The sequence below is a fragment of the Mobula birostris genome, chromosome 10 (assembly GCF_030028105.1).
Source record: "Mobula birostris isolate sMobBir1 chromosome 10, sMobBir1.hap1, whole genome shotgun sequence".
Taxonomy (NCBI): Eukaryota; Metazoa; Chordata; class Chondrichthyes; order Myliobatiformes; family Myliobatidae; genus Mobula; species Mobula birostris.
In genome coordinates this window covers 91,792,486-91,818,273 of record NC_092379.1, presented here as the reverse complement: position 1 = coordinate 91,818,273, position 25,788 = coordinate 91,792,486, and the positions used below count along the sequence as shown (strand labels likewise).

The 25,788-nt window shown below is 40.0% G+C and overlaps 1 protein-coding gene across 2 annotated transcripts in view; it reads left to right on the top strand.

The window, feature by feature from the left end:
• The first annotated feature begins 1,182 nt into the window (after positions 1-1,182).
• The window catches only part of LOC140204151 (coagulation factor V-like), a 79,738-nt gene continuing 55,132 nt past the window's right edge, over positions 1,183-25,788 (top strand). Inside the window, exons 1-9 of one of the 2 annotated variants that reach the window (XM_072270579.1) lie at positions 1,183-1,439; positions 2,481-2,584; positions 7,845-7,967; positions 12,406-12,618; positions 12,959-13,141; positions 16,602-16,823; positions 19,054-19,324; positions 20,152-20,332; positions 25,259-25,340. In XM_072270579.1, coding sequence (XP_072126680.1) covers positions 1,288-1,439; positions 2,481-2,584; positions 7,845-7,967; positions 12,406-12,618; positions 12,959-13,141; positions 16,602-16,823; positions 19,054-19,324; positions 20,152-20,332; positions 25,259-25,340 — 1,531 coding nt within the window. In that variant the 5' untranslated portion in view covers positions 1,183-1,287. The remainder of the gene's footprint in view (positions 1,440-2,480; positions 2,585-7,844; positions 7,968-12,405; positions 12,619-12,958; positions 13,142-16,601; positions 16,824-19,053; positions 19,325-20,151; positions 20,333-25,258; positions 25,341-25,788) is intronic. The other variant, XM_072270577.1, reaches the window with a different exon arrangement.

Sequence of the window (25,788 nt, the reverse complement as noted above, 5' to 3'; positions counted from 1 at the left end):
CCTTACATGTTTCACTATCAGATAACGTTTGGAAATGCTCCTCTGCTTGTGATATTTAGGTACAATAAAGTCCATGCATTACTGATGACTGCAAAATCAAATTTGTTTTCATAGGGTGCTAGGCAGTGACTTTACACTATAATTTTACAAGTATATACAAGAACTGTTAAACAGCTGAGATTTGCATTTGGAACAGTACTAAAATAATTTTTGCAAACACATTAACTTTATTTCTCTCCAAAGAGTACAGTTAATGCTACTTGATCCACAGAGCATTTTCTGTTTTGTTTCAGAATGTTTCCATTTATTATCAGATCTTATTAATATTGGAGATTAAGGGAGCTAGGGCTTTACTCTTTGGAGAGAAGGAGGATGAGAGGAGACATGATAGAGGTGTATAAGATAATAAGAGGAATAGATAGAGTGGATAGCCAGCGCCTCTTCCCCAGGGCACCACTGCTCAATACAAGAGGACATGGCTTTGAGGTAAGGGGGTGGGAAGTTCAAGGGGGATATTAGAGGAAGGTTTTTTACTCAGAGAGTGGTTGGTGCATGGAATGCACTGCCTGAGTCAGTGGTGGAGGCAGATACACTAGTGAAGTTGAAGAGACTACTAGACAGGTATATGGAGGAATCTAAGGTGGGGGCTTATATGGGAGGCAGGGTTTGAGGGTCGGCACAACATTGTGGGCCGAAGGGCCTGTACTGTGCTGTACTATTCTATGTTCTATGTTCTATGAAACACTAAAATGAAGTCTTCATAAAGAGACAATGAAGGCAAAACATATGCTGGAGACCTTCATGATATTAGTTGGAAAGCAAAATACCATGAGTCAAATTTTCTTAAAGCCAACCCCTTTAACCAAGCTTTTAGGCATCTGCTCTACAATCTCATACTGTGTTTCACTATCAAATAACATTCAAAAACACTCCTGATTTTATTCTCCACACTTTACCACAGCACAAGTGTACTTGCAATTTTAGACAATATATTGTGAGAAATGTACAACATCAGTTTAAATTCCTTATGGTTTAAGTCAAATCCAGTGTATTACTTTTAATTACAAAATGTAATATACTTATTTTGAACCAATGCCAAAATGCTGACCCAATGTTCCTTAAGAGTTCCTGTCATTAACTGGTCTTCCTGGTGTTGTTTTGCTTTCTTCAAAAAAGGAGTTTAGCTTTCCGTAACCCATCCTAAATTCAATCGGCCGTGTTTGTAGACGGCAGGGAACCTGCAGTACTCACGGGACCATTTTGCAGGCATCAATTACCAAATGCAGAATGAGGGCACTGGCTTTCTATATGTTTTTAGTCTCTTGCCTGGTCAAAGACTCCTCAATGATAATTAGGAAGCACTACATTGCAGCAATGGAGTTTAACTGGGATTACAGGAGCAGCAATCTCCTATCATGGCTTGGAATTGGAAATATGAGGTAATCGATAAAATTTGTTTTCATGTGATTTTAATATGCTGTACCTATTACAATAGTGCCCAATACCACAGAACTACTACTTTAGATGGCAGTTGTCATTGTATTTAGAATTCTTCCCTCAGAGTTTAGGAATAGAATAAGAATAGTTCAATTTACAAATTGGCGTTCTTTTTATATCCTTCCTCCCTTTACTGTTCTGTATAATTTATATTCTGTGTTTTGTCTGTACCTATGTGCCTGTGATGATGTTGCAAGTTTTTCATTGTACCTGCAGTATACCTCACGCTAGTTGTGCATATGGCAATAAACTTGACTTGACTTGACCTGACTTCATAACTTTTTAACGCAAGTGCTGTATTTTCTGTTCTGCCCATCCAAGGAGTGCTCGATAGGACAGTAAATTATTATATTAATTACTTAACCCATGCTCATACACCCCTCAATATAGTAGTAAATTGTTTGCTACACAGTCTACCCACAGGTAACAAAATATGTTCTATTTTTACAGACATTCACCTATCACCTTGTGTTTCATTTTGTTCATCAGTCGGAAAATACACAATAATTGCTCTAAATCATAACTATACCTCCACGTATCATAATGAATGGCATCAAAAGCATATAATACTAATAATAAAGAAAGATAGTAGCTATTAAGGCAGGACAGAGTGAGGAAACTAGCTCTGATATTTGTAGGAATGAATGTACATACATCAAACTTTTGAATTTAATATTATGGAAGTGTTTTCATATGTAAGGGGTGTTCATAAGTCATGGCCTGTATCTAAGCATTGTTTTCTTAAAAGGCATGGAACAGCAGGTGAAACATAGTTCCACAATCATACCATGAGCCCTGATAATGGTCAACCAACTGCGCGGAGAGACACATCAGGAAAGAAAATCTGACTGAAATGCCTATTCTATCTGTTTGGCTTTGAGGAGTTGTTTTTAGAGTCAGAGGTTTATCGGAAGTAATGAAGAATGCAGGATTACCAAACAAAGGATAAAGTAAATGAACGCTTACATTTTGTTTTTATGCAGACAAAAATTTACAACTAGAACCTTTCCTCAGTACAGAAAGGCTGTTTTTGTGGAATTCAAAGATTCTTCATTTCTCACACCGGAAGCAAAGCCCCTGTGGATGGGTAAGAAATATGTTTTCACTATAGGCCCAAGTACTTGTGGTACAACTCATTTGAAGAATCGTGCCTTTTCCTTTGATGGGCTTTTGTGTGCTACATTTCATACTGATTGCTAGAGGGTATAACTCCAAGCTCAGACCCATCCACCCTCTGATTTCTCACTCTGCTGTCATGGAATCACGCTTAAAAGTATAAATACTGGCAAGTTACATACATCAAACACATCATTTTTTATATTTATTTCATTTGAATTAAATTTATCTTCTTAACTAAAATATAGAAAGTGAAGAAAACCCATTTTATATTTCTTCTGATTTAGAAAAGATTAATGTAAATAATTACAATGTAACAGCTACAGTGGTACTAGAAAGTTTGTGAACCTTGTAGAATTTTCTCTATTTTTACATAAATATGACCTAAAATATGATCAGATCTTCACATAAGTTGTAAAACTAGATAAAGAGAACCCAATTAAATAAATAACATGAAAACATTATACTTGCTTATTTATTTATTGAGAAAAATGATCCGATATTACATGTATTTGTCAGAAAAATATATGTGAACCTTTGCTTTCAGTAACTGGTGTGACCCCCTTGTACAGCAATAACTTCAACCAAATGTTTCTGTTAACTGTTGATCAGTCCTGCACATGGGCTTGGAGGAATTTTAGGCAATTTCTCCTTACAAAACTGCTTCAACTCTGGGACGTCGGTAGGCTTCCTTGCATGTACTGCTTGCTTCAGTTCCTTCTACAACACTTCTATAGGATTAAGGTCAGGATTTTGACATGATCATTCGAAATCACAAATTTTCTTCTTTTTAGACCATTCTGTTGTATTCTTGTCTTTTGAATCATTGTCTTGTTGCATTATCCAACTTTTATTAAGCTTCAGATGACAGGCCGCTACCCAGACATTCTCCTGTAAAATGTCTTGGTACAATCTTGAATTCATTGTTCCCTCAACAATTGCAAGCTGTTCAGGCTCTGAGGCAGCAAAGCAGCCCCAAATCATGATGCTCCTTCCACCGTGCTTCACGGTTGGAGTGAGGTTTTGGTGTTGGTTTGCAGTGCCTTCTTTCCTCCAAACGTAGCAATCTGCATTTCAAAGGTCAAATTTAATGTCAGAGAAATATATACAATATACATCCTGAAATGCTTTTTCTTCGCAAACATCCACGAAAACAGAGAAGTGCCCCAAAAGAATGAATGACAGTTAAATGTGAGAACTCCAAAGTACCTCCCCATCTCCTCCCTCCCGTGTGTAAGTGGCAGCAAGCAATGACCCCCCCCAGCAAAAAAAAATGTGCATCGGTACCATCACCAAGCCCAAGCGTGGGCTTAGCAATAGCAAAGACACAGATCAAAGTTACCCCGAAGGCTTTGCATTTCATCTGAAATTCGACAAACCACAGGTTCTCTCTCTCCCTGGCAAGGGAAAGGGAGGTGTCCCTCATTTCCACATCAAGTGGGAGACATAACAACAACCCGCTGGTTTACAATGTTAAAAGTCTGTTTCATCACTTTTTTCGAGGTTTGTGTCCAAAGATCGCAAATTCCTCGGGTCTTTGGGCCCACAGCAAAAGATTTTCCAGCCTCCCGACAACACACGAGTCTCCTGCCGTGACACCGACCCTTGATCCGCCATCTCCAGAGCCCTGAGATCTCAGGCTTCCAAATACGAGCAAGACTCTCAGGCCAAACCCTTAGCATGTCGAATAACAGCCAGTCGTGGACCCCTGAGAACGGTTCCCATTCCCTCCAAGAACCGAAGCCTGTGTGTCACTCCAGGTCAGGGTCTTCAAAAGAACCCTGAAAGGGAAAAATAAAGATATTAAAGTAGGAATAGAGCTGTTTCCGAAGATGCAAGCAAAGGAGTTGCTGTTAGGCGCCATCACCTTTCTGCCAAAAGATTCAACTTTTGTCTCATTTGTCCACAGAACATTGTCCCAGAAGTGTAGAACATCCAGGTGGTCTTTTGCAAACATGGGACATGCAGCAATTGTTTTATTTGAAGAGTGGTAGTTTCCTCTGTGGTGTCCTTCCAAGAACGTCATTCTTGTATAGTGATTTTCTTATAGTGGACATATGAACAGAGAGTTTAGCAAGTATTAGAGATTTCTGCAGGTCTTTTGCTGTTACCCTTGGGTTATTCTTCACCTCCTTCAATATTGCACATTGTGTTCTTCGTGTGATCTTTGTAGGCTGCCCACTCCTAGGAAAAGTAGCTATAGTACTGAGTTTCCTCCATCCTTAAACAATTTCTTTCACTGTGGACTGATAAACTCTTAAGTCTTTAGAAATGCTTTTGTAGCCTTTTCCAGCTTCATGCATCTCTACAATTCTTCTAAGGTCCTCTGAAAGTTGTTTTGATCAGGGCATGGTGCACATAAGCAGATCTTTCTTGAGAAGAGCAGGCTCTGTCAGTAACCTGACATTGTGTGTCTTTTTTTATAGGACAGGGCACCTGTGCAACCCACACCTCCTAGCTCATCTCATTGATTGGAATATGTGACTCCAAATAGCTTTTTTAGAAGGCATTACCCCAGAAGTTCACATACTTTTTCCAACCAATACATGTAATATTGGATCATTTTTCTCAATAAGTAAATGAACAAGTATAATGTTTAAAAACGCAAACACGGGGAAATCTGCAGATGCTGGAAATTCAAGCAACACACATAAAAAATGCTGGTGAACGCAGCAGGCCAGGCAGCATCTATAGACAGAGGTAGAGTCGATGTTTCGGGCCGAGACCCTTCGTCAGGACTCAGACAAAGCGTCTCGGCCTGAAACACCAACTGTACCTCTTCCTATAGATGCTGCCTGGCCTGCTGCGTTCACCAGCATTTTATATGTGTGTTGCAAGTATAATTTTTTTGTGTTATTTATTTAATTGGGTTCTCTTTATCTAGTTTTAGAACTTGTGTGAAGATCTGATCACATTTTAGGCCATATTTATGCAGAAATAGAGAAAAATCTACAGGGTTCACAAACTGTCAACTGTAATACAATATCACTCTAAGGCATAAAGAAAACTTTGATTCCAGTTTAGCATATTTTTGTTTTTACAGAATTCTCTTTACTGTTTTGGTTTGATGTATTTATTGTCTTCTTCCCCACCTCCCCACATCACCAACCCTGATCACTGCCGTTTACACATTAAAGTTGAATAGATTTATCTAAATTTTGTAAACATTGAGCATAACTTTCCTTCCAGTGTTTCCCACAATTCCTCTCACTTGTGGAAAAATGTCTGTGGCTTACCACATCAGCTTCCTTACACATGTTTGACACAAGTAGCTGAGCTGAGAATACCAAACTGATATTACTATACTGTAGTCAGAGGTACAAGCCAGACTTCTCTGCCGTTAGTAGGCTTCACAGAGTCTGCTCCTTTGCACTGATTCTCAATTTGGTTACAGAGTTTCCTATATAACTGGGTGGGGGGGGGGCGGTGCTGGGTGTGTGTGTGTGTGTGTGTGTGTGTGTGTGCAAGTAAGTTCATTCTTACACACAATGAAGCATTGCCTTAGTGTGCTGAAATGTGTAATATAAACAGAACGTGATCTGAAGTATTCAGCAGGTCAGGCAGCATCAATGGAGAGAAGAACAGAGTTAGTTTCATTACAGAAATCCATGTGGTCCCGACCCATTACTTGCATTTAGAAATCTCCACCGAAGCTGACTCCAGTATAACCTTGCATTGTTTCTCAGTATTTGGTTCAAGCTGACTTCCAAGTTGTCAAGGAAGCTACTGCCAAGCAAAATAAAGTCTTGTACAATTCAGTTAGTTACCATTTCAATCCATCAGATGAAAATGTTTCCTCTCAGAGCAGTCATAGAAAACAATTCTAACAAAGAAACAAAAATGCTGTATTTGTTTTGGTCTTTGCTGAAAGTTCATAATGTTAACTGTTTTTGTTGATCGTTATTTATGTACGGCTGCCTAGAATTTATGTTTGAACCCTTTTATTTCCTCTCAGTTTTTGACCCTTACCCCATCACCTCCCACCAAATAGCCCCTGCAGTATGGTTTCCCTGTGCAACAATACCTTGCTTGACTGGCCAATCTCCAAATTTAGGCAGCAGTTATCTCTAGTCTCATAAAACAGAATGGATAATACAGAAGATCCCACAACCACTTAGACACACAGGAGTGGTCACCAAATATGTGTCAGGAGTGGAAATTATCTTTCCACTAGTTTTGAGGAAACTTGAGATGCTCAAGCTGATACACTGGCTGACATTTGCTTATTCAGAAGCAAAAAATTTTATGAAATATGAAGTATTTCACTTTGAAAATAGCAGTACACTAAGGTATCAGAATCATAATGTAATGTCTAGAAATAATAGAAGATAAGCTAATTTTCTCTGGAAGTTTTGGGTTTCATTTTTATTGCAATTGTTCTATCATCACTTAAATGAAAAATGTATGCAAAAATGTCTTTCTCCTTGTCTGGTCTCTGGATTACCTCCAAGATCCCTTATGAACCTTAGTCAAAACAGTAGACAGAAAAGATCCAGGTTGCACCCCTGTTTCTCCCATCAAGTGAAGTGTTAATATGCAGTACACCAAAGTGACTGGTGTCTCACAGGTTTAAGCCAAATGGACTGTCACTGCCTGAATTTTGAGAAGTAATCTCCCTTTGCCTTGAACTTAGACAATAAATCTATCATCCTGCATTTCCCCAGCTCTTTGCTGTTCCTGCAAATGATGAACAATTTTTCAAATAGCTACTGATCATATTCCAAAGGGAAGTTTTGAGGCAGAAAAATTAAATGACAATATCTGGCAAATTCCCTTTGAAAATAAAAGTATGACTTTAGAAATAAAGTCAGTTATTTTGGGTATTTGGAATGTACTTCACACCATTTCTAATTTTGCATTGTTTACCTCTATGGTTTTCTGATAGCTTGATCCTTTGGGATGGCTCTTTCCTTGCAATACCAAGAGTACATTTGACGTTAATTCTTTTAGTTGAAGCTCACAGGCAAATATTTGCCATATTAAAAGGTTTTCTTAGAGGGACTAAGTGGTAAAACAGGGTCCTTTCTGTGTGCTGTTTTGACTCATGTTCATAAAGGGTATCGAATGCAATCTAGTAACCTGACAAAGCAAAGTAAATCAAAGTAATGTAGAAATTTTTCTCAGCATTCATAATTGTGAGGTGTTTGATTAAATTCTTACTATTCCGATAATGCTTCTTATTGTTCTGCTATAATACAAGCAAGTGGTTGTCATATTATTGTATTTTCTAGGGATTCTTGGTCCTACCATTCGAGCAGAAGTTAATGACAAAGTTGTAATCCACTTTAAGAATCTAGCATCACGGCCTTACAGCATTCATCCATTTGGGATCTCCTATTGGAAGATGTCTGAAGGTGAATCCAATTTTAGTTATGTGTTGAGATAATTATCCTCTAATAGCACAAAGTATAAAAGAGGGTAAAAATGGTTCCCAGCAAAACCTACTGCTAGCATTTCAAGTATGATCAATCACCTTGGTCTGGAGTATGAATATTTGCATAATTTCAGATAGTACTTTATTTTATTATTTTTTACAACATAAAATGCTTTTTTCCACTTTAAATTTCTGGATATAGTGTTGAAGATTCTTATTCTAGGTAGGATCATTCACCGTATGCCTCATCTGAAGATAAGTGATGAAAAAAAGAACCAACTTAAAAGTTAATAAAGTCATAATGAGGTCCTTCTGAGCTACATTGTAAAGAATACTACAGCCTTTTGCTGTATCATTTGAACTCCATCTAAAATGGACTCCATTTGTTAAGATTAACATAAAGGCTTCAGCCAATATATTCTTCACGTGAAATCCAGACTGGAGGTTTTGATTATGCAAGGCACCATTCTCCTAGGCTAAAATTAAAGGCCACAATTGGAGATTGGCTCAATAGTTTACATCTTGTTGAAGAGTCTAGTATGCCATGCCCTTCACAATTTCATAAGGAAAAATCGCTAATTTTAAAATGGCAAAACTCTGATGATCCACCTAATCATGTTTGGGGGTGTTAGTTGAAAGTGAAAATCTATTCACAATGAGTTAATAGGTCGCTCTCCAAGTGGTACCATGACACCTTTCACAACCACAAATGATTGCAACAAACAAGGTGGCTACACCTTAAAGTTCCATCTAACATCGTAACAGAACATCATATTCCTTGTGATGAAATGATCGTATTCATGTTTTGGAGTGGGTTTTTTGAGAGCACAATCCTCTGAGCCTGAACTAGGCTCTCATTGTGCAGAAGTAACTTCAATGTGATGACTAAATAAATATCTTAATCAATTTAATAACAAAATGTACATATCTAAAACTGTGCATAATTTCTCACAAGGAACCAAGGAAACTTCCACTTTCCCCTCGGCAGAGTTGTCAACAGGTTTAAGATAAGGAGTAAGATATTTGAAGGGGTCAAGAAGAAGAATTTTTTTCACCCTGGGGCTGGTTGAAATCTAGAACACATTACTGGAGGATATGGTGAAGGTAGAAACTCCCACAAATTCAAAGAGTATTTAATGAGCACTTGAAATGACATTGCATAAGATTGATGGCTGGAAGCTGGAAAATGGGATTAGTATAGACATGAGAGATTCTGCAGATGCTGGAAATCCAGAGTAGTACATACAAAATTCTGGAGGAACACAGTAGATCAGTAGGTAGCATCTGTGGAATATCAGTTGATATTTTGGGCCGAGACCCTTTATAAGAACTGGAAAGGCAGGAGCAAGAAGCTGAGGGGAGTGCAAAGGAGTACAAGGTGATAGGTGAAGCCGGGTGAGTGGGGGAGGGGAGGGATAGATGGAAAAGGTAAAGAGGAAGGAGTTTGGGAGGACTCATGGAGAGAAGCACTTAGTTACCTCGCCCCACTCTCAGCTTTTTCTGCAAGGAAAATACATCTTTACCTTCCCTCACTCTCTGCTTTCTGCAGGGCTCGCTCTCTCTGTGATTCCTTTGTTTATTCGTCCCTCCTCACTAATCTCCCTCCTGGCATTTATCCCTGCAAGCAGAAGTTCTATGCCTGTCCCTTCACCTCCTCCCTCACCTCTATTCAGGGCTCCAAACAGTCTTTCCAGATGAGACAGCTCTTCACCTGCAAATCCTTTGGGGTCGTCTACTGTATCACTGTTCCCAATGCAGCCTCCGCTACATCAGTGAGACCCGACATAGACAAGGGTGACTGCTTTGTCGAGCGGCTTTGTTCCAGGATTTCCTGGTGACCAATCTTTTTAATTCCAGTACTCATTCCCATTCTGGCCTGCTGCCGTGATGAGGCCACTGTCAGTATGGAGGAGCAACACCTCACATTGCATTTGCATAGCCTCCATCCTGATGGCATCAATGTCAATTTCTCTAACTTTTGGTAATCTTTCCCTTTCCCCCTTCTCTCTTTATCCACTCCCCACTCTTGATCCCCTCCTACTTCCCTTCTCCTCACCTGCCTATCACCTCCTCCTTCCCTTTCTCCCGAGGTTTGCTCTCCTCTCCTACCACCTCTTCTTCAACCCTTTACCTTTACTATCTGTCACCTTCATCTTCCCCTCCTCCCAGTTCCTTATTCATTTCCATAGATGCTGCCTGACCTGCTCAGTTCCTCCAGCAATTTGTATGGGATTAATACAGATATGGCCAGCATGGACACAGAGTGCTGAAGGATTGGCTACCACATTCCACGAGTCTATAGATGAAGAAGCAAGCACAGAGAAACTTTGATTCTCTGTAGAAATATATTAAATCATTATAAATGAATCCCTAAACAGAGTAAATAACCAAGGACACACTTAGCTCAACAGAGTAAGGACTGTGAGAGTGTGAGAGGAGAGTTTGATGGCTTTAGGCCTGTACTCGCTGGAATTCAGAAGAATAATGAGGGGGGATCTCATTGAAACTTATCGAATGTTGAAAGGCCTCAGTAGAGTGGATGTGGAGAGATACTTCCTATAGTGGAGGAGTCTAAGAGAACAGGACACAGCCTCAGAATAGTGGGAAGTCCAGTTAGAACAGAGATGAGCAGGAATTTCTTTAGCCAGGGGCTGGTGAATCTGTGGAATTTGTTGCCACAGGTGGCTGTGGAGGCCAAGTTATTGGTTATATTTAAGGCAGAGGTTGATAGATTCTTGGTTAATCAGGGCATGAAATGATACGGGGGAAAAGGCAGGAGATTGGGGCTGAGAGGGAAATGGATTCAAAGATTCACTGTATGTTTATTATCAAAGTATGTGTGCAGTATACAACCTTGAGATTTGTCTTCTCCATTGACAGACATGAACCAAAGAAAACTATGGATCTCATTCTAAGGAAAAACATCAACATTCCCCCCCCCGCCACTTTGCAAAAAACAAATCAGCCATAATGAAATGGCAGAGCAGACTTGATGGCCAAATGGCCTAATTCAGCTCTTACATCTTATGGTCTGATGGTCTGCTAGGAAAGGGAATCAATGTGGTGAAATTTGTGAAGCCGGAGTACAATGTTGCTGGGCCCATTGAAGCAAATGAATCATAGGAATTGACCAGTTGTTATTGTATTATAGGAATAATGATATAACTATTTATCACAACACTGCCTACTTTCAGCTTAAGTGACCTGACAATATGAAAACAATCATTTCCCTTATTATTGTAATATTTAAAAAATCCAAATTTACACATTTTCTCAAACAGTTAGAATACAAATATACGCTAACACTTCTGGGCCAGTAAGAAGCAGATTCATCACAATTGTATACTGCTGAACAATTGGAGCTAATTATTTACCCCTTCCCAGTCCCACAGGAATAAATGGCAATAAAATTCAGTGTTGACAAACCTTGGTTGCAATGATGATGGAAGCTGGACTTATATTCAGATCAAGATTAAAACCAAAAGGAGTTGAAGGAAGATTACCCCATTAAGGCCATACAAAACAAATGGTAGGGCACTTATAAAAACACAGTGTTCAGATCCAAGGATCCCTGTAGGTGAAAAAAATTGGTGAAGAAGGCATACAGGATACTTGCCTTCAAACACCATGACCTAGAATATCAGAGCAGGGAGATTATGGTATAACTTTATAAAACTTAGTGTTTGGTCACAGCTGGAATACTGTGTTTCACTTCTGGTCACCATATGATAGAAAGGTGCGATTGGTCTGGATATGATGCAGAGGAGATTCACCAGGATGTTATCTGGAATGGCATATTTCAAGCTATGAGGACAGACAGGGTTTGTTTTCCTTGGAGTGAAGGAAGCTGAGGGGGGATGTGATGGAGGTGGATAAAATCAAGGAAGGGGCGTAGGCAGGGTAGATTGTAGGAAATATTTTCACATTAAATGGCATAAGCTTAGAGTAAGGGACAAGAGATTTAGAGGAGATTTAGGTTCTTAATTTGGAGGTTAACTGGAATCTTAGCAGTACTGCCTGAGGGGTTAGTGGAAGTTAGCATTCTCTCAACATTTATGAAATATCCAAACAACCACAGGAATTACCAAAGCACAGAATGTTATGGACCAAATTTTGATAAATAGGATTAAGTTAAATAGATATATGATAGTTGGCATGAATGTAATGGGCCAATGAGACTGTTTCTGTGTTGTATGTGATTCTGTGGTTACATTTATTTATTTAATAAGTTCACAATATTCAGGAATAATTCTCACTACATTGTGCATGTTGCAAATACTTCAAATTTAAAATGATATTCAACATTTTAATAGTTTGGACACTTTGCTGAACATCAGCACAAATTATTACAACTCCTTTGCTTTTCATTTCTCGCCTTTTTCTTTCTACTGATACTAATAAAAACATTCTGTATTAAGGAGCATCATACAATGATCATACTTCCACATATGAAAAGAAAGATGACTTTGTAGCACCCAATGAAGAATACATATACGTCTGGGACATAAATTGGAACCTTGGTCCAATGAATGATGATGCTAACTGTCTCACCTACGCCTACTCTTCACGTGTGGACCCTGTGAGGGATTTCAACTCAGGTTTAGTTGGAGCAGTCCTTGTGTGTAAGCAAGGTGAGTGTGAGTGATAAGCAGGAGCAGTGTTCACATCGTAAACTGTTTAGCTGTACCTTCAACTGTTCTGAGTTATGCTCTACAGTGTACTGTCCATTCCAAAATGTTATTAGATAAAATCTCTTCAGCAAAGATCACTTCATTTCTCAGAGCAAGACAACTTTAGACTCTGTTTCACTGAGTGACAAAACTAAAGTTATTTCTGGATTTATTCTACAGATATTAAAATGCACTGAGATGTTATTTAAAACAATTTTGGTAATTATATGTCACTTATGTAAAATTGAAATACTGCACTTTTAATTTGAAAATAAATATTTAAAAGTTATTATCTCTCTAGGAACTCTAGATCAACTTGGAAAGCAGATTGATCGACAAGAGTTTGTGCTTCTGTTCTCGACCATTGATGAAAGTAAAAGTATGTACCTTGAAACAGATAGAATTAAATATCGGATTTCTGGTGCTCTGAAGAATAAAGGGCTGATGTACACAATTAATGGCTACGTTAATGGTTCCTTACCAGGTGGGTACAAACACCTTCCATCAGCCACTGATGACAACAGAATTTTGTGATAATAGAGTCAAACACAATTAAATAAGCAAAGTCCAATGTCCTCTTATCTGTAAGGTGCTGGATATAAAAGTGATGAATAATTTGTCATTTGTTGTAGAGACATTTGGCCGGAATATTACCAGTGCACTGCAACTTGGACCCCGTAGCTCTGGAAAAGATATTGACCTTGGCAGAGCTGTGAAGCATGATCACCAGGATGTTATTGTTGTTAGGTTGTTTAAATTATGAGTCAGAGATATCCAATGTGAGGATTTGGTGTCCATAGCCACCAATAGTGAAAATCTAAGAGTCTTAATGTGAAAATGGAGAACCATGCAGATATTGCTGGTTTGCAGGACTAGAGGAGATTACAGAGTCAAAGAATAATGTGTCTATGAAAGACTTTGAAAACAAGGAAGTGAAGCTTAAAATTTAAGCATTGCTCCACCGAGAACTAATATAGTTTAGTAAAGAAACACATACAAAAAAGTGCTGGTGAACGCATTACAAGGATAAGTGCCGGGAGGGAGATCCCCGCCACCCCACTAGGAATAGGGTTCCCCTTGTCCTCACCTACCACCCCACCAGCCTCTGGGCCCAACAGATAATTCCCCGTAAATTCCGCCACCTCCAACAGGATCCCACCACTAAGCACATCTTTCCCTCCCCTCACCTGTCTGCTTTCCGCAGGGATCGCTCCCTACGTGACTCTCTTGTCCATTCATCCCCCCCACCCCTTCCCACCGATCTCCCTCCCTGCACTTATCCTTGTAAGCGGAACAAGTGCTACACATGCCCTTACACTTCCTCCCTCACCACCATTCAGGGCCCCAGACAGTCCTTCCAGGTGAGGCGATACTTCACCTGTGAGTCGGCTGGGGTGATATACTGCGTCCGGTGCTCCCGATGTGGCCTTCTATATATTGGCGAGACCCGACGCAGACTGGGAGACCGTTTTGCTGAACACCGACGCTCTGTCCGCCAGAGAAAGCAGGATCTCCCAGTGGCTACACATTTTAATTCCACATCCCATTCCCATTCTGACATGTCTATCCACGGTCTCCTCTACTGTAAAGATGAAGCCACACTCAGGTTGGAGGAACAACACCTTATATTCCGTCTGGGTAGCCTCCAACCTGATGGCATGAACATTGACTTCTCTAACTTTCGTTGATGCCCAACTCTCCTTTGTACCCCATTCGTTATTTGTTTGTTTATTTGTTTATTTATTTACTTTTCTTTTTCTCTTTCCTTTTTCTCCCTCTGTCCCTCTCACTCTACTCCTTGCCCATCCTCTGGGCTTCCCCCCTCCCCCTTTCTTTCTCCCTAGGCCTCCCGTCCCATGATCCTCTCCTTTCTCCAGCCTCATATCCCTTTTGCCAATCAACTTTCCAGCTGTTAGCTCCATCCCTCCCCCTCCTGTCTTCTCCTATCATTTCGGATCTCCCCCTCCCACTTTCAAATCTCTTACTATCTCTTCTTTCAGCTAGCCCTGACAAAGGGTCTCGGCCCCAAAATGTCGACTGTACCTCTTCCTATAGATGCTGCCTGGCCTGCCGCATTCACCATTTTTTGTGTGTGTTGCTTGAAATTTCGGCATCTGCAGATTTCCTCGTGTTTGCGTAGTTTAGTAAAGAGGTGGGTTGATGAATAAAATTTAAATATCAGCAGCAGAGTTTCAGATGAGCTGATGTTTACAAAAGATGAAAATTCAAAAGCTGGCTTTCTGTGCACTGGAAAAAGTGTCAAAATGTTACGAATGTCTCCATTAAGAGCCTGTAGAGAGCCAGATGCTTTGAAGATTGTGGCAACTAGTTACCTTCACAGCCACTGGTAAGGCAGCCCTTGCCCTTCTCTGAAATTGAAGCTGTGCCTTCAGCAATGGAGTACAGTACATAGAGAGATGCAGAACTCTCAGATACTTGTTGTCACTGAGAGTCATTTAGAGAATTTCTCCCTGGAAGTGCTGGATGGGAGTGGCTTTCTTTCAGAACGTCTTCCTCATCCTCCTCATCTTCCTCTTCCTGAAGCCATACTGCAGTTACTTACCTTGGTTTCTCTGAGAGCACCTCCCAAACTCGTGGCCTCTATCACCAAGCATGGCATGGGAAGCAGAGCATGGGAACACCACAGCTGTAAGCTCTCCTTAAAGTCACACATCACCTTAACTTAAAAATTTATTGCAGTTCGAATCTGGAAACTCTACCAAAATAATATTATGGGGGTTTCTTTACAAGAAGAGTGATAGTAGTTAAAGAAAATGGCTCAGCACTGAGGCAGTAAAGGATGGGCAACAAATATTGGCTTTCATTGTAATGCCCAGTTCAAACATAAATAAAGAACTTGTTCTGATAAATCAGGAATGGAAATCATCCTAGCTGTATTCAACAAGAAAAACCATTTGGAATATCCTAAGAGTGACTGTTTTATTTTTAGCCTTGAACCTAGAAGCTGCCAGCTCACTCCCTGTGACCTTGAAACAAAATAACTAAGGAAGACCCCAATCCAGTCCTTGGTCCAGATGAAGGGTCTCAACCCAGAACATCATCTGTGCATTTCCCTCTACAGCTACTGCCTGACCTGCTGAGTTCCTTCAGCAGCTTGTAACTTTGCTCCTCGTTCTAACATCTGCAGTCGCTTTTGTCTCCAGAAATGTCCAGTTTTGTAACAAAGGAAAAATCAACCAATTAGCATATGGGTAGTTGGTGAAGAATTTAAACTGTATCATCGGAGATTTCTTCATGCCATTTTCAAAACAGTTCAGCTGTTATAGCCAGAATTTAGAGTTCTAGAGTAGTAGTGTCCAACTTCTATCAGCGTAAAATTGATTGACTTCATAGCCCATGCTACATAGATCAGCCTGCATACCTACGTTTGCTGGTCAGTGAGAGCATCCCACAGTATCAAAAGGATTCCCTGCTTGTTCTGCAGACTCTGGATTCCCAGAGTCCCTCTAGGTCAGAAAAGCATGATACTTTTACACATCATTGCTCAGCATCTATGAAATAATTGACAGAAAATAGGGATTGTAACCTGGGAAAGATAGGGAGAATTTAGTAAATGCTTTGCCTTGTGGCATGGTTGCTGATTATGGCTGGAAAGCTTTGAAATTTCATGTTATATTCAGTGCAATTTGACTTGGCTTCACTTGAATTTCAACTTTCAAACTTTCAGCATGGGATCAAAGGTTCAAAGTTCAAACCAAAGTAAATGTATTGTCAAAATACACACATGCCACCATATGTATTTAAAGTTGATGACCCTCTCTCCATTTCTGATCCCCTGATGAGGACTGGCTCATGGATATTGGTTTCCTCCTCCTGTAGTCAATAATCAGCTCTTTCTGATCTTCTTTAACAATTTGAGTAATTAAATCTTGATATTATAATCTGTCTAGTTCATGCCTGCCAATGTTATTGCTGTTTTTCAGATCTGAATATTTGCAAAAACAAATTTGTCAGCTGGCATTTATTAGCTATGGGCTCTAAACCAGACCAGTACTCCATTTACTTTGGTGGATATGGCCTTCTACTGCACGACCACAGAGTCGTCTCAGTTGAACTGGCTCCAACTGCATTTGCAACAGCTGAGATGTTTCCCAGTTATGAGAATAAATGGTTATTGGGCTGTCAAAATCCAAACCATCAACAAGGTAAGAGGAACAGAAAGACCGTGCCATGTTGGCAGTGGCAATCTGTGTAATGTCTGGTCTGAAAAAGAAGGAACCTCGGCACCAGAACCCATTAACACATATGAGGAATTGCCAAGATTGTAACTCTCCTTCATGTAAAAAGTACCTTGACTGTGTAATTGCACAGTGCCCCTCTGGTTTGGAGCAATTCAAATGTCATTTAAAATAGTTGAAAAAGATCTTACAGACACACTGACAACACAATGGTATATAGGCAGAAGGAAGAACTTGTGGGAGTCCTTGAATCGACTCCAGTATCTATGAAGTCTTGTGACATGAGGTAATACTTGGCACGGAAACCCCTCCTTGTCAACCAGCTATCATCTTCCTGAACCTAGTGAATCAGTGCAGCCGCACTGGAAGGAAAGGGGTACAGAGTGTATCTAGGGACTTCAACGTCCATCACCAAATGATATTCGGTAGCATCACCCCTGACTGAACTAACGTGTCCTATGGATATAACTAGCTATCAGATGGAGTCTATAGCAGGAGGTGAGCGAAGAAACACGAGGCATGATCCTATTTCAGCTTGTTCTCACCTATCTGTCTGTGCTAATGGTGGTAGAATCAAAATAAATCTTGGCTATGATAATGCCATTGATTGCCAAAGTGTTCAAATCAAAATAGGTCTCGTCATCCCTGAGGACCTTTCCAAAAACCTTGGTAACGGAAGCCACACATATCCAAATGCAGCAAGAGCTGGACAGCATTCAGGTGTAGGTTGATAGGTGACAGATGCTGTTTGATATTTTCAACAGGAAAGAGTCCAACCACTTTACTTTGGTTATCAATGACATTACCACAGCCAAGGAACCACTCCAGATATCCTTTGGATCACCACTGATCACAAATTCAACAGGACTAACCATAAAAACATTGTGTCTATACGAGAAAGGAAGAGGCATATTACCTTGCAGTGAGTGGCTCATTATTGGCCTTTCCACAGTCTTAAAGGTACTAGTCAGGAGTGGGATGGAATATTCTCCACTTGCCTGGATCAGTGAAGCTCCACCAGCTCTCAAGAAATTAAACACCATCCAGGACAAAGCAGTTTGCTTGATTGGTTCCCTGCACATCAACCTGATCTGGAAATGCTGATGTTCCATCATCTCTGGATCTCAATCCTGAAACTTCTTTCCTAATGGTGCTGTGGGACTGCATTCACCAGATCAATCACAACAATCAAGAATGTGGTTCATTACAGTATCACAGAGGGGTGGACAATAAAAATGGGCCTTGTCAAAGATCCCATGAAATGAATAGATAAAACAAACCCAGGTATCCTTACCAGTGATTTCACTCAAGCATCATTAAATTAGACAATTCAGGAAATAGAAACATTCTTTAAGGCAGGGGGTTTGTTTCTCCGGCTTTAACACTTTACTAAAAAGGATATAATAGGCCAGTACAAAAGAAACTAATGGAGAAATAAATTCCTGGATCCGGATTATTCAATGTGCCATCTAGAAGAGTCTGGGCTTTAGGCTTGACTTCTGAAATTCATTGTTTCATTCATGTTTTTTGAATTCAAGACAGAATTTTGAAAGTGAAGTATATAGCTGCTACATTGCATGTTTAGCAGTTATATCCAAGGACAAATATATCTGGTATTTGGTCAAAATGCCAAACATAAATACATTTGGTCAGAAAATCAGGAAATATTTGATTGTCCAGCACTTAGATTTCTCTTTGATGAGTATAATAGAACTTGAATGTGATGGAACTAAATCATTCTTGGAAAATCTAGTCTGTAGTTTGTTCACCTAGTGAGAACAGATAAGGGATTGTTTTGCCAGTGAGAGCATACAAAGAAATTGAGGAGAAAATTTTGTGTCAAGCCTCAGACCTGCTTTGTGCTTTCAGTAGGGATTTAGGCATGGCCATGGGCTTAGACCATGTCTGATGCCAACTCTTTTAAGAACAAACACTGAGCCTTGACCTTAGCATTTTAAGATTGTAATTCTTTAAAAGACTTTATATAACCCTTGTGTACAACTGAACAATGTAGGCGAATTGATCTTTATTGAGTTAATAATTATTCTTGGACATTCATATAGCACAGAAATACTGTGTTGTAGGTATGAATCAAATGAAGTTTGCTTAATAGGGATGAGAGAAGGTTTTGTTCACCCATCAAAGGGTATGTGAAATATTTACAGTTTCCATCTTTATTTCCCCTCTGTTGTAACAGCTGGGATGACAGCCTACTTTAATATAGAGGGAATCTGTGAGGATGACATTGCATCCCTTCAGAAAATGGCTGAATCAGAAAAGGCAGAGGATGATTATAATAATGAAACATATGACGACAAGGAAGACAATGAACAGGACTTTAAGATATCAATTAAATACATGTTACGGACAACTGTTACCAAAAGTAGGTCAATGGAATGGATTTACTTCATTGCTGCTGAGGAGTGTGATTGGGATTATGCTCCAACCATTCCAAGTGATGTGAGCAGGTACAGTCCTTCTTGTGTTTTATATATTGATTGATGCATCTAAGGTGCCCAGTGATGTGACATTCTCTGAGGGAGTATTACTATTGGAGTTGAAAGCCAGGAGACACATCTTCTAGAATATTATCCTCAGCAATAGATTATTTTGCAGGAAGTCTTTGAGAGTGTGACAGAGCTTGTGAGTCAGATATACACACTGCTCAACTATGAGCACTGGAGTATCAATGGTCAGAGGAAATGGGAAGCAGCTGATGCTTCCTATTGGTCTATTCAATAAGTACATCCAGATTCAAGATTGTTTAATGTCATATCCAGTACGCAAATGTAAAGGAGAATGAAATAATTGTTACTCCAGATCTGATGCAGCACAAAAACAACACAATAATAAAAAACCATAGTAAATGTAAATGCATAAGTTGGCTTATACACATAGGTTGATTGTATGTAAGCCCCATTCTTATTGGTTTTACACATAGGTTGACTGTATGTAAGCCCCATTCCTGTTGGTTATACACATAGGTTGACTGTATGTAAGCCCTATTGCTATTGGTTATACACATAGGTTGATTGTATGTAAGCCCATTCCTATTGGTTACTGCTGCCTCTGTCTCTAGAATTGAACATTGAGCAAGTTGACAAAAAAAAATAGTCAACCATATTTGATCTTTGCCACTGAGCAAAGGATGCAATTAAGCAAAAGCACCACAGGCAAAGTATTGAACAGAATGAAATTAAATATAAGGAAGTCTAAAGATCAGTGTCTGTGAGTGAAAGTACCACTTGATGTGAAACGTCATGCTATATATTTTCATGTTTCTTCTTACTTTCAGAAATTTAAGAGAAAAATATCTGGAAAAGGGGCCACACCGCATTGGAAAGAAGTATAAAAAAGCTGTTTACATTGAGTATACTGACCATACCTTTACAGTTGTTAAACATAAACCAGATGCAGGGTCATCAAGAGGGATTTTGGGCCCAGTTCTACGGGGAGAAGTTGGAGATCGCTTTAAGGTAGAATGCTGCTATATACTTGGAAAGATTTTACTGGTGGTCAAATGTGTATGGCATGAAGAGCCCATCAATTATGAATGGGAAAAGAATATTTTTAAATTTGCATTTCTTAGAGATAGAATCTTATTTTTAAGGAATTAACTCAAGGTCATTCTTCTCATGAAAATTCTTTTGTCTACATGAGTTTATCTGCAAGATTTTCTTTCCGTTCCAGATATGAATTTATTTTGGCAGTAGTAGTCTGAAATGTCAATTGATTCGTCAGATAAGATGGCTGTCATTCAAAGAAGTTGTCAAGATACTTCTTATGAATAGATAAAGTTAATTAGCCACAGCTCATCAAAACCACAGCAGCTGATTAATCCCTGTTCTCTGCACCAAATCGAACATCCAGCCTGATGCTTTCATTGTTGACTAAATTGTATCCGCAGCAAATAAAACTGCAGGATCACCATTAGCTATCAAAGTACTTAGCATTAACACCCATTATTTTACTGGCTTATTTACAGTAAATGCCTGTATAAATGATTAAACAGGCATGAGACCTAGGTCCACTCTTTAACCGCTGTCTTCCCTAGTAGTGCAGCCACACAGTTCCCCTTTGTGGCAGTACTTGCATTAGAGATATTAGAGGTATCTCACACAGCTCTTGGATCTCCATAGTAGCTAACATCCCATGTCCTTGCCCTCATCCTCACGTCCATTGCTGGAGGTTGACTGGCCTGTATGTGGAGTGTAATTGGCTTACACTTAATAACTTAGTCAATTTATCAGCATTGGTGTGAGCATTGATTAGGGATAACAACAACACAGATATGCTGTTGAAAGAGGTTAAAGTTTCATTGCATGACTCCCATTGTTACCAATATTCCGACTGTGATGTGCGAGGAAGATCAGACTTCGGGGCACCTGTGAACCAATAGTTCTTATCTCATTGGTTTTTGAATCAGGCTTGGGGGTAAAGAACTTACCCAGAGCCGAATGTTCTGAGCATGCCCATGGTTGAGAGCTCATTATTGAGTGCAGTAGGTGTACCTTCATATAACTCATTGTGATGAATAACATACAAACAATTCCTCGCTGTAGAACTCTAATATATTCAGACCCATTACTACAGGGATGAACGTACACAGAAAGGACAAGGTCTTAGCCTTTCACCACTCTCTAACTGAAGGACTTTCACCTTATCTCTGTCCTAAGTGCCGTACTCCATCGTCTGAGACTGTAAAGCCTGATTCTAGACAGCCATCATCCACCTTCACCTCCCCAGGCAGAAGAAAAACCCTCCTGAGATCCTGGCATTCTTCTAAACTCTATTCCAATCATCTCAATCTCCCCTGTACTGTACTACAATCAAGGTACCCAAGGAAGCAGTCTAGTAAACCTTCATTGCATTCCCTCAATGGCAAACACTTCAGATGTGCTCTCAATAAGGCTCTTAATATTTGTAGTTCGAGATCTTTGCTTCTGTACTCCAAGCCTCTTACAGTGAAGGCCAACATGCTGCTTGCCTTTTTAAATGTTTGTTGTTTATAGATGTTTGCTTTTGGTGATGGCTTATGGCCCAAGTACAGAAGGAGAAACACAGAAGTGGTTGAAGAGTTGACCGATTTTCAGTAAGAAACAGAATCAAAATTAGTATCACCGGCATATGTCATGAAATTTGTTAACTTTGCGGTGAAAGTAATTATATTTATGTATATTAAGTAGTTAAGTCAAAATAAGTAGTGGAAAAACAGAAATAAGTTTCAAAAAGTAGTGAGGGATGAGAGAAGGTTTTGTTTGCCCTCGGCGCAGGTCCAGGAATTGGTGAGCTGACTCCTGACCACATACTGGAAGATGAAACACTCTCTTGAACTCAACCATGAATTGTTTGAAGGACTGGGCTGTGGGGAACCTTGTTGAACAGGCTAAGTGGGTGCCTATCTAAGAGATTCACCATATAAGCCAGTTTACATGCATCATCACTGAATTGACCTGGCTGGGCTTGGAAATTCACCTCACACTGGGTAATAAAGTTCCTGCATCCTCCGGGTTTTACCCGAGTATCTGCCTGCTGGTGAAATACTTGGCTCTGATCCAGAAACTGCTCAGGGAATTGAAGAGTCAGTGGCTGAGGCTGATGAGACTGTTGCGAAGGAAAATGTGGGAGATGCTGGGAGTGGAACTGTCCTGGCTGAAGGCTGCTGCTGCTGAATTGTGGCAGAGAGAGGGGTAATGGCTGCCTCCTGATTCTGGCTGTCGGTGGTAAGTTGCTGAACCATTGCTATGGGTGCTGACATCTGTTCGTTGTGTTTGGATTGGGCTTGCTGGTCTGTAAACAATTGTTGTACTGTGTGCAAACAAGAGAAAATCCGCAGATGGCTGGAAATTGGAGCAACACACATAAAAAGCTGGAGGAACTCAGCAGGCCGGGCAGCATCTATGGGGAAAAAAAGTATAGTTGACGTTTCAGGCCGAAACCCTTCATTTCATTTCATTTCAGCCAAGCGAGACCCCATTGACTTTAACTTCTCCTCCATCTGAGCAATGAACTTTGGTTTGGACGGGGCTTGCCACTCTGCGAGTAGCTGTCGCACCATACAAGCCACATCAGCCAAATCAGCCTCTACTGACAGTAGCTTCTCTCCTGTTTGCCCAATGGAATTCAGGGGCGCGATCAGCCGTTCTCTCTCCACTCAGGCCATCTTAGTGGGTAAGACTTGCTGACACAAAAGTGTGGTTATGGTCCAGGAGACACAGAGCCGGTGAACAGTTCACTGACTTTTAATAACTTTGCAGAATTAAAGGAAAAACTATAAATGCTAGGCCAACAGAGCCATTAGCAAAATCTCTCAAACTGAAAGCTAATGTCAACGCCGCAGCTAGGAAGCAGTGCCTAAATATTAAAAGAATATTGCTCCTTTACAGTGTCATTCCTAAACAGTGGCTTTCTTTTCCGGAGCAAGGATGATCTTAAGTAGGGAATGTCGACATTGCTGTGCTTTTGGTCAAATCTTGACAAGACTGGAGTGAGAAGGGTGTTAAATACCACCACACTGAAACACTGATTGACTGGAACGTGCGTGGTTGCCAAACCTACTCCGTGTCCCACCTGGAAGGCTGCACAGACCCCACAGCAGAGTCTCTGGTTGCAACTGATGGCTGTCCTACAAGGACACCTGATCCTTTCAAACATTCAGATTTCCCAACATATCATCATTGAAGTAACACGTTGACTTTTTGTTTCTCACTCTATGTCCATGTAATTCTGCATCTGTCATGTACTTGCCACTCATCTTGCAGTTCAGTGCAGCCCTTCGCTAACCACAATTGCATACAGTTTTGTGTTGGTGGCAGACTGATTTCCTCATCCAAATCACTGATATAAATTGTGACTAGTAGATCCCAAGTACTGGTCCCCACTGTTGCTATGAGTCATTCTCTGCCAATTCAGAAAGACCCATTTGTTCCACAGATGCATTGCCAGTTCCCACAATTGGCAGCATGGAAGCCAGCACATACAATCTTTGCAGCTAGCTCTTAAAGGAATATATTACAATACAAGCAACACTTCTCTGGCTGCAGGGGAATGTTGTTATTTAATTAAGAGATGCTGCAATGATGGGAGGAGACGTAAGAGTGCTCGCATGGTGAGTGGGACCTGGATGATTCAAAACACATTCAGTGACATCCACAGTATGCTTTGGGAGAGTATTTCACATTCACCACTCTCTAACTGAAGGAATTTCTCCTCATCCCTGGCTTAAGTAGGTTAATGGGAGCATTAAGAGTAAAGATCTTGTGAGTTTCAGGAGGGTGTGAACTAGAGCCATGGTGGGTTTAAAGTAAATTTGGTTACAGGACCATGGTGGGTTCAAAGGGACACAAAAGGTGGAACATTAGAGATTGGGCTAACGAGCCAGAGTTCCAGCCAACAAGATTCACAATCAATAGTTGATATTTTACTGTATGGTTGTGTATCTATAGTTTATATTATTTCTTATGACATAGGAAGCTATTCATCTCCACTGGGTTCATGTCAGCTCCCAGAGCAATCCCACTAATGCCATGACATCCTCCTGCTTCTCCCCTCCAAAATGCTCAACTCTGATTTAGTCACATTCCACACACTCTGTTTGGACATTACAGTGTTCAGTTTGTTGCAATCCTTTTAAACTCACTGGAAATCTTATTATACTAAAGTACACCATCAGAAAAAAAGTGAATTAAAGGCATATCAGGGTAGTGATAGGAGTTATATTCAATAGTCCAGATTAATTGAGCTTTGCTTTGTTTACATATACTACAGCATTGAGATTTGAAACTCCACTGCAGGTTGTTTTGCATGTTCAGTTCTTTTGATGTAATTTGATGATGTTTTATGTTAAGTAAGGCATAGAAGTAAATTGACCTAATGCAGATTGGGATTAGTGTGGATAGGCAAAAGGGTCAGTATTGTCTTGATGGACCGAAGTGCCCATTTCTGTGCTGTACAACTCTGACTCTATCAAAAGAAATTCCACCCAGAAATGGAGAGACAAGGTTCTCAGGGCACGCAGACATCCAGTACTGCGCATAAAGTTCCTCTGTTCAGTTAAACCAGTTTTCAGTTGGACTATGTCATACTCCTGGAGGTGTAAACAGATTCTTAACCCATGATCTACAAGGCAGAACTTCCATTAACACTACTGATCCACACATCTGAATTCAGTGTCCTTCCCACTAAACTTCATGTCAGCAAGGAGAAATGAAGATATCCCAACCAATACATTAGTTAGGCTTTGAATCCTTAGTCTAAACTTCAGAAGCTTCCAGAATTTTACCCCATACTGTAGTAACCTGTTGGCAAACTCACAGCTCTCACCTCCCAGAGATATTCATTTTGGCTAAACATTATTGATGCTTTCTGCTTCCTTAAATAAGGATCTATTTTCTTCTATACAGATCATCTTTAAGAATCTTGCCAGCAGAACATATAATATTGTTCCACATGGACTGACAAAATTAAGGATGGATGGTGCTGGAGGTAAGAAAGAAAAGATTAGAGTGTTCTAATCAAAGCAAAGTTTTTTACTCAAAAAACTACTGTACAGGTTCAGGTTTCCTTTGATCAGTAATAAACTGGTTTTGGCATGAACCTTTAAGCATTGTAAAAAGGTACATTTACTCCCCAACTGAGTCAAGCACTGAGAAACAAATTATCAAAAAACTTCAAATGTATATAAAATGACACGAGAAGAAGCAGCAACATCAGGTAAGAATTATAAGGATCTGAAATCATTGCATGTACAATTGTCTGGTGATGTTGTACAATTGCATGGGGCAGCAAGCCAGGCAGCAAAACTAATCACAGGGAAAATGGTTGCAGTGTGATTAAATGAAGTAGAGCGAATTAAAATTTGGACTCATGGAGCTGATTCTGTGAATTTGAATCCTTCTGTAGTGGCTATGTAATTTAATTGAAATGATTGAAT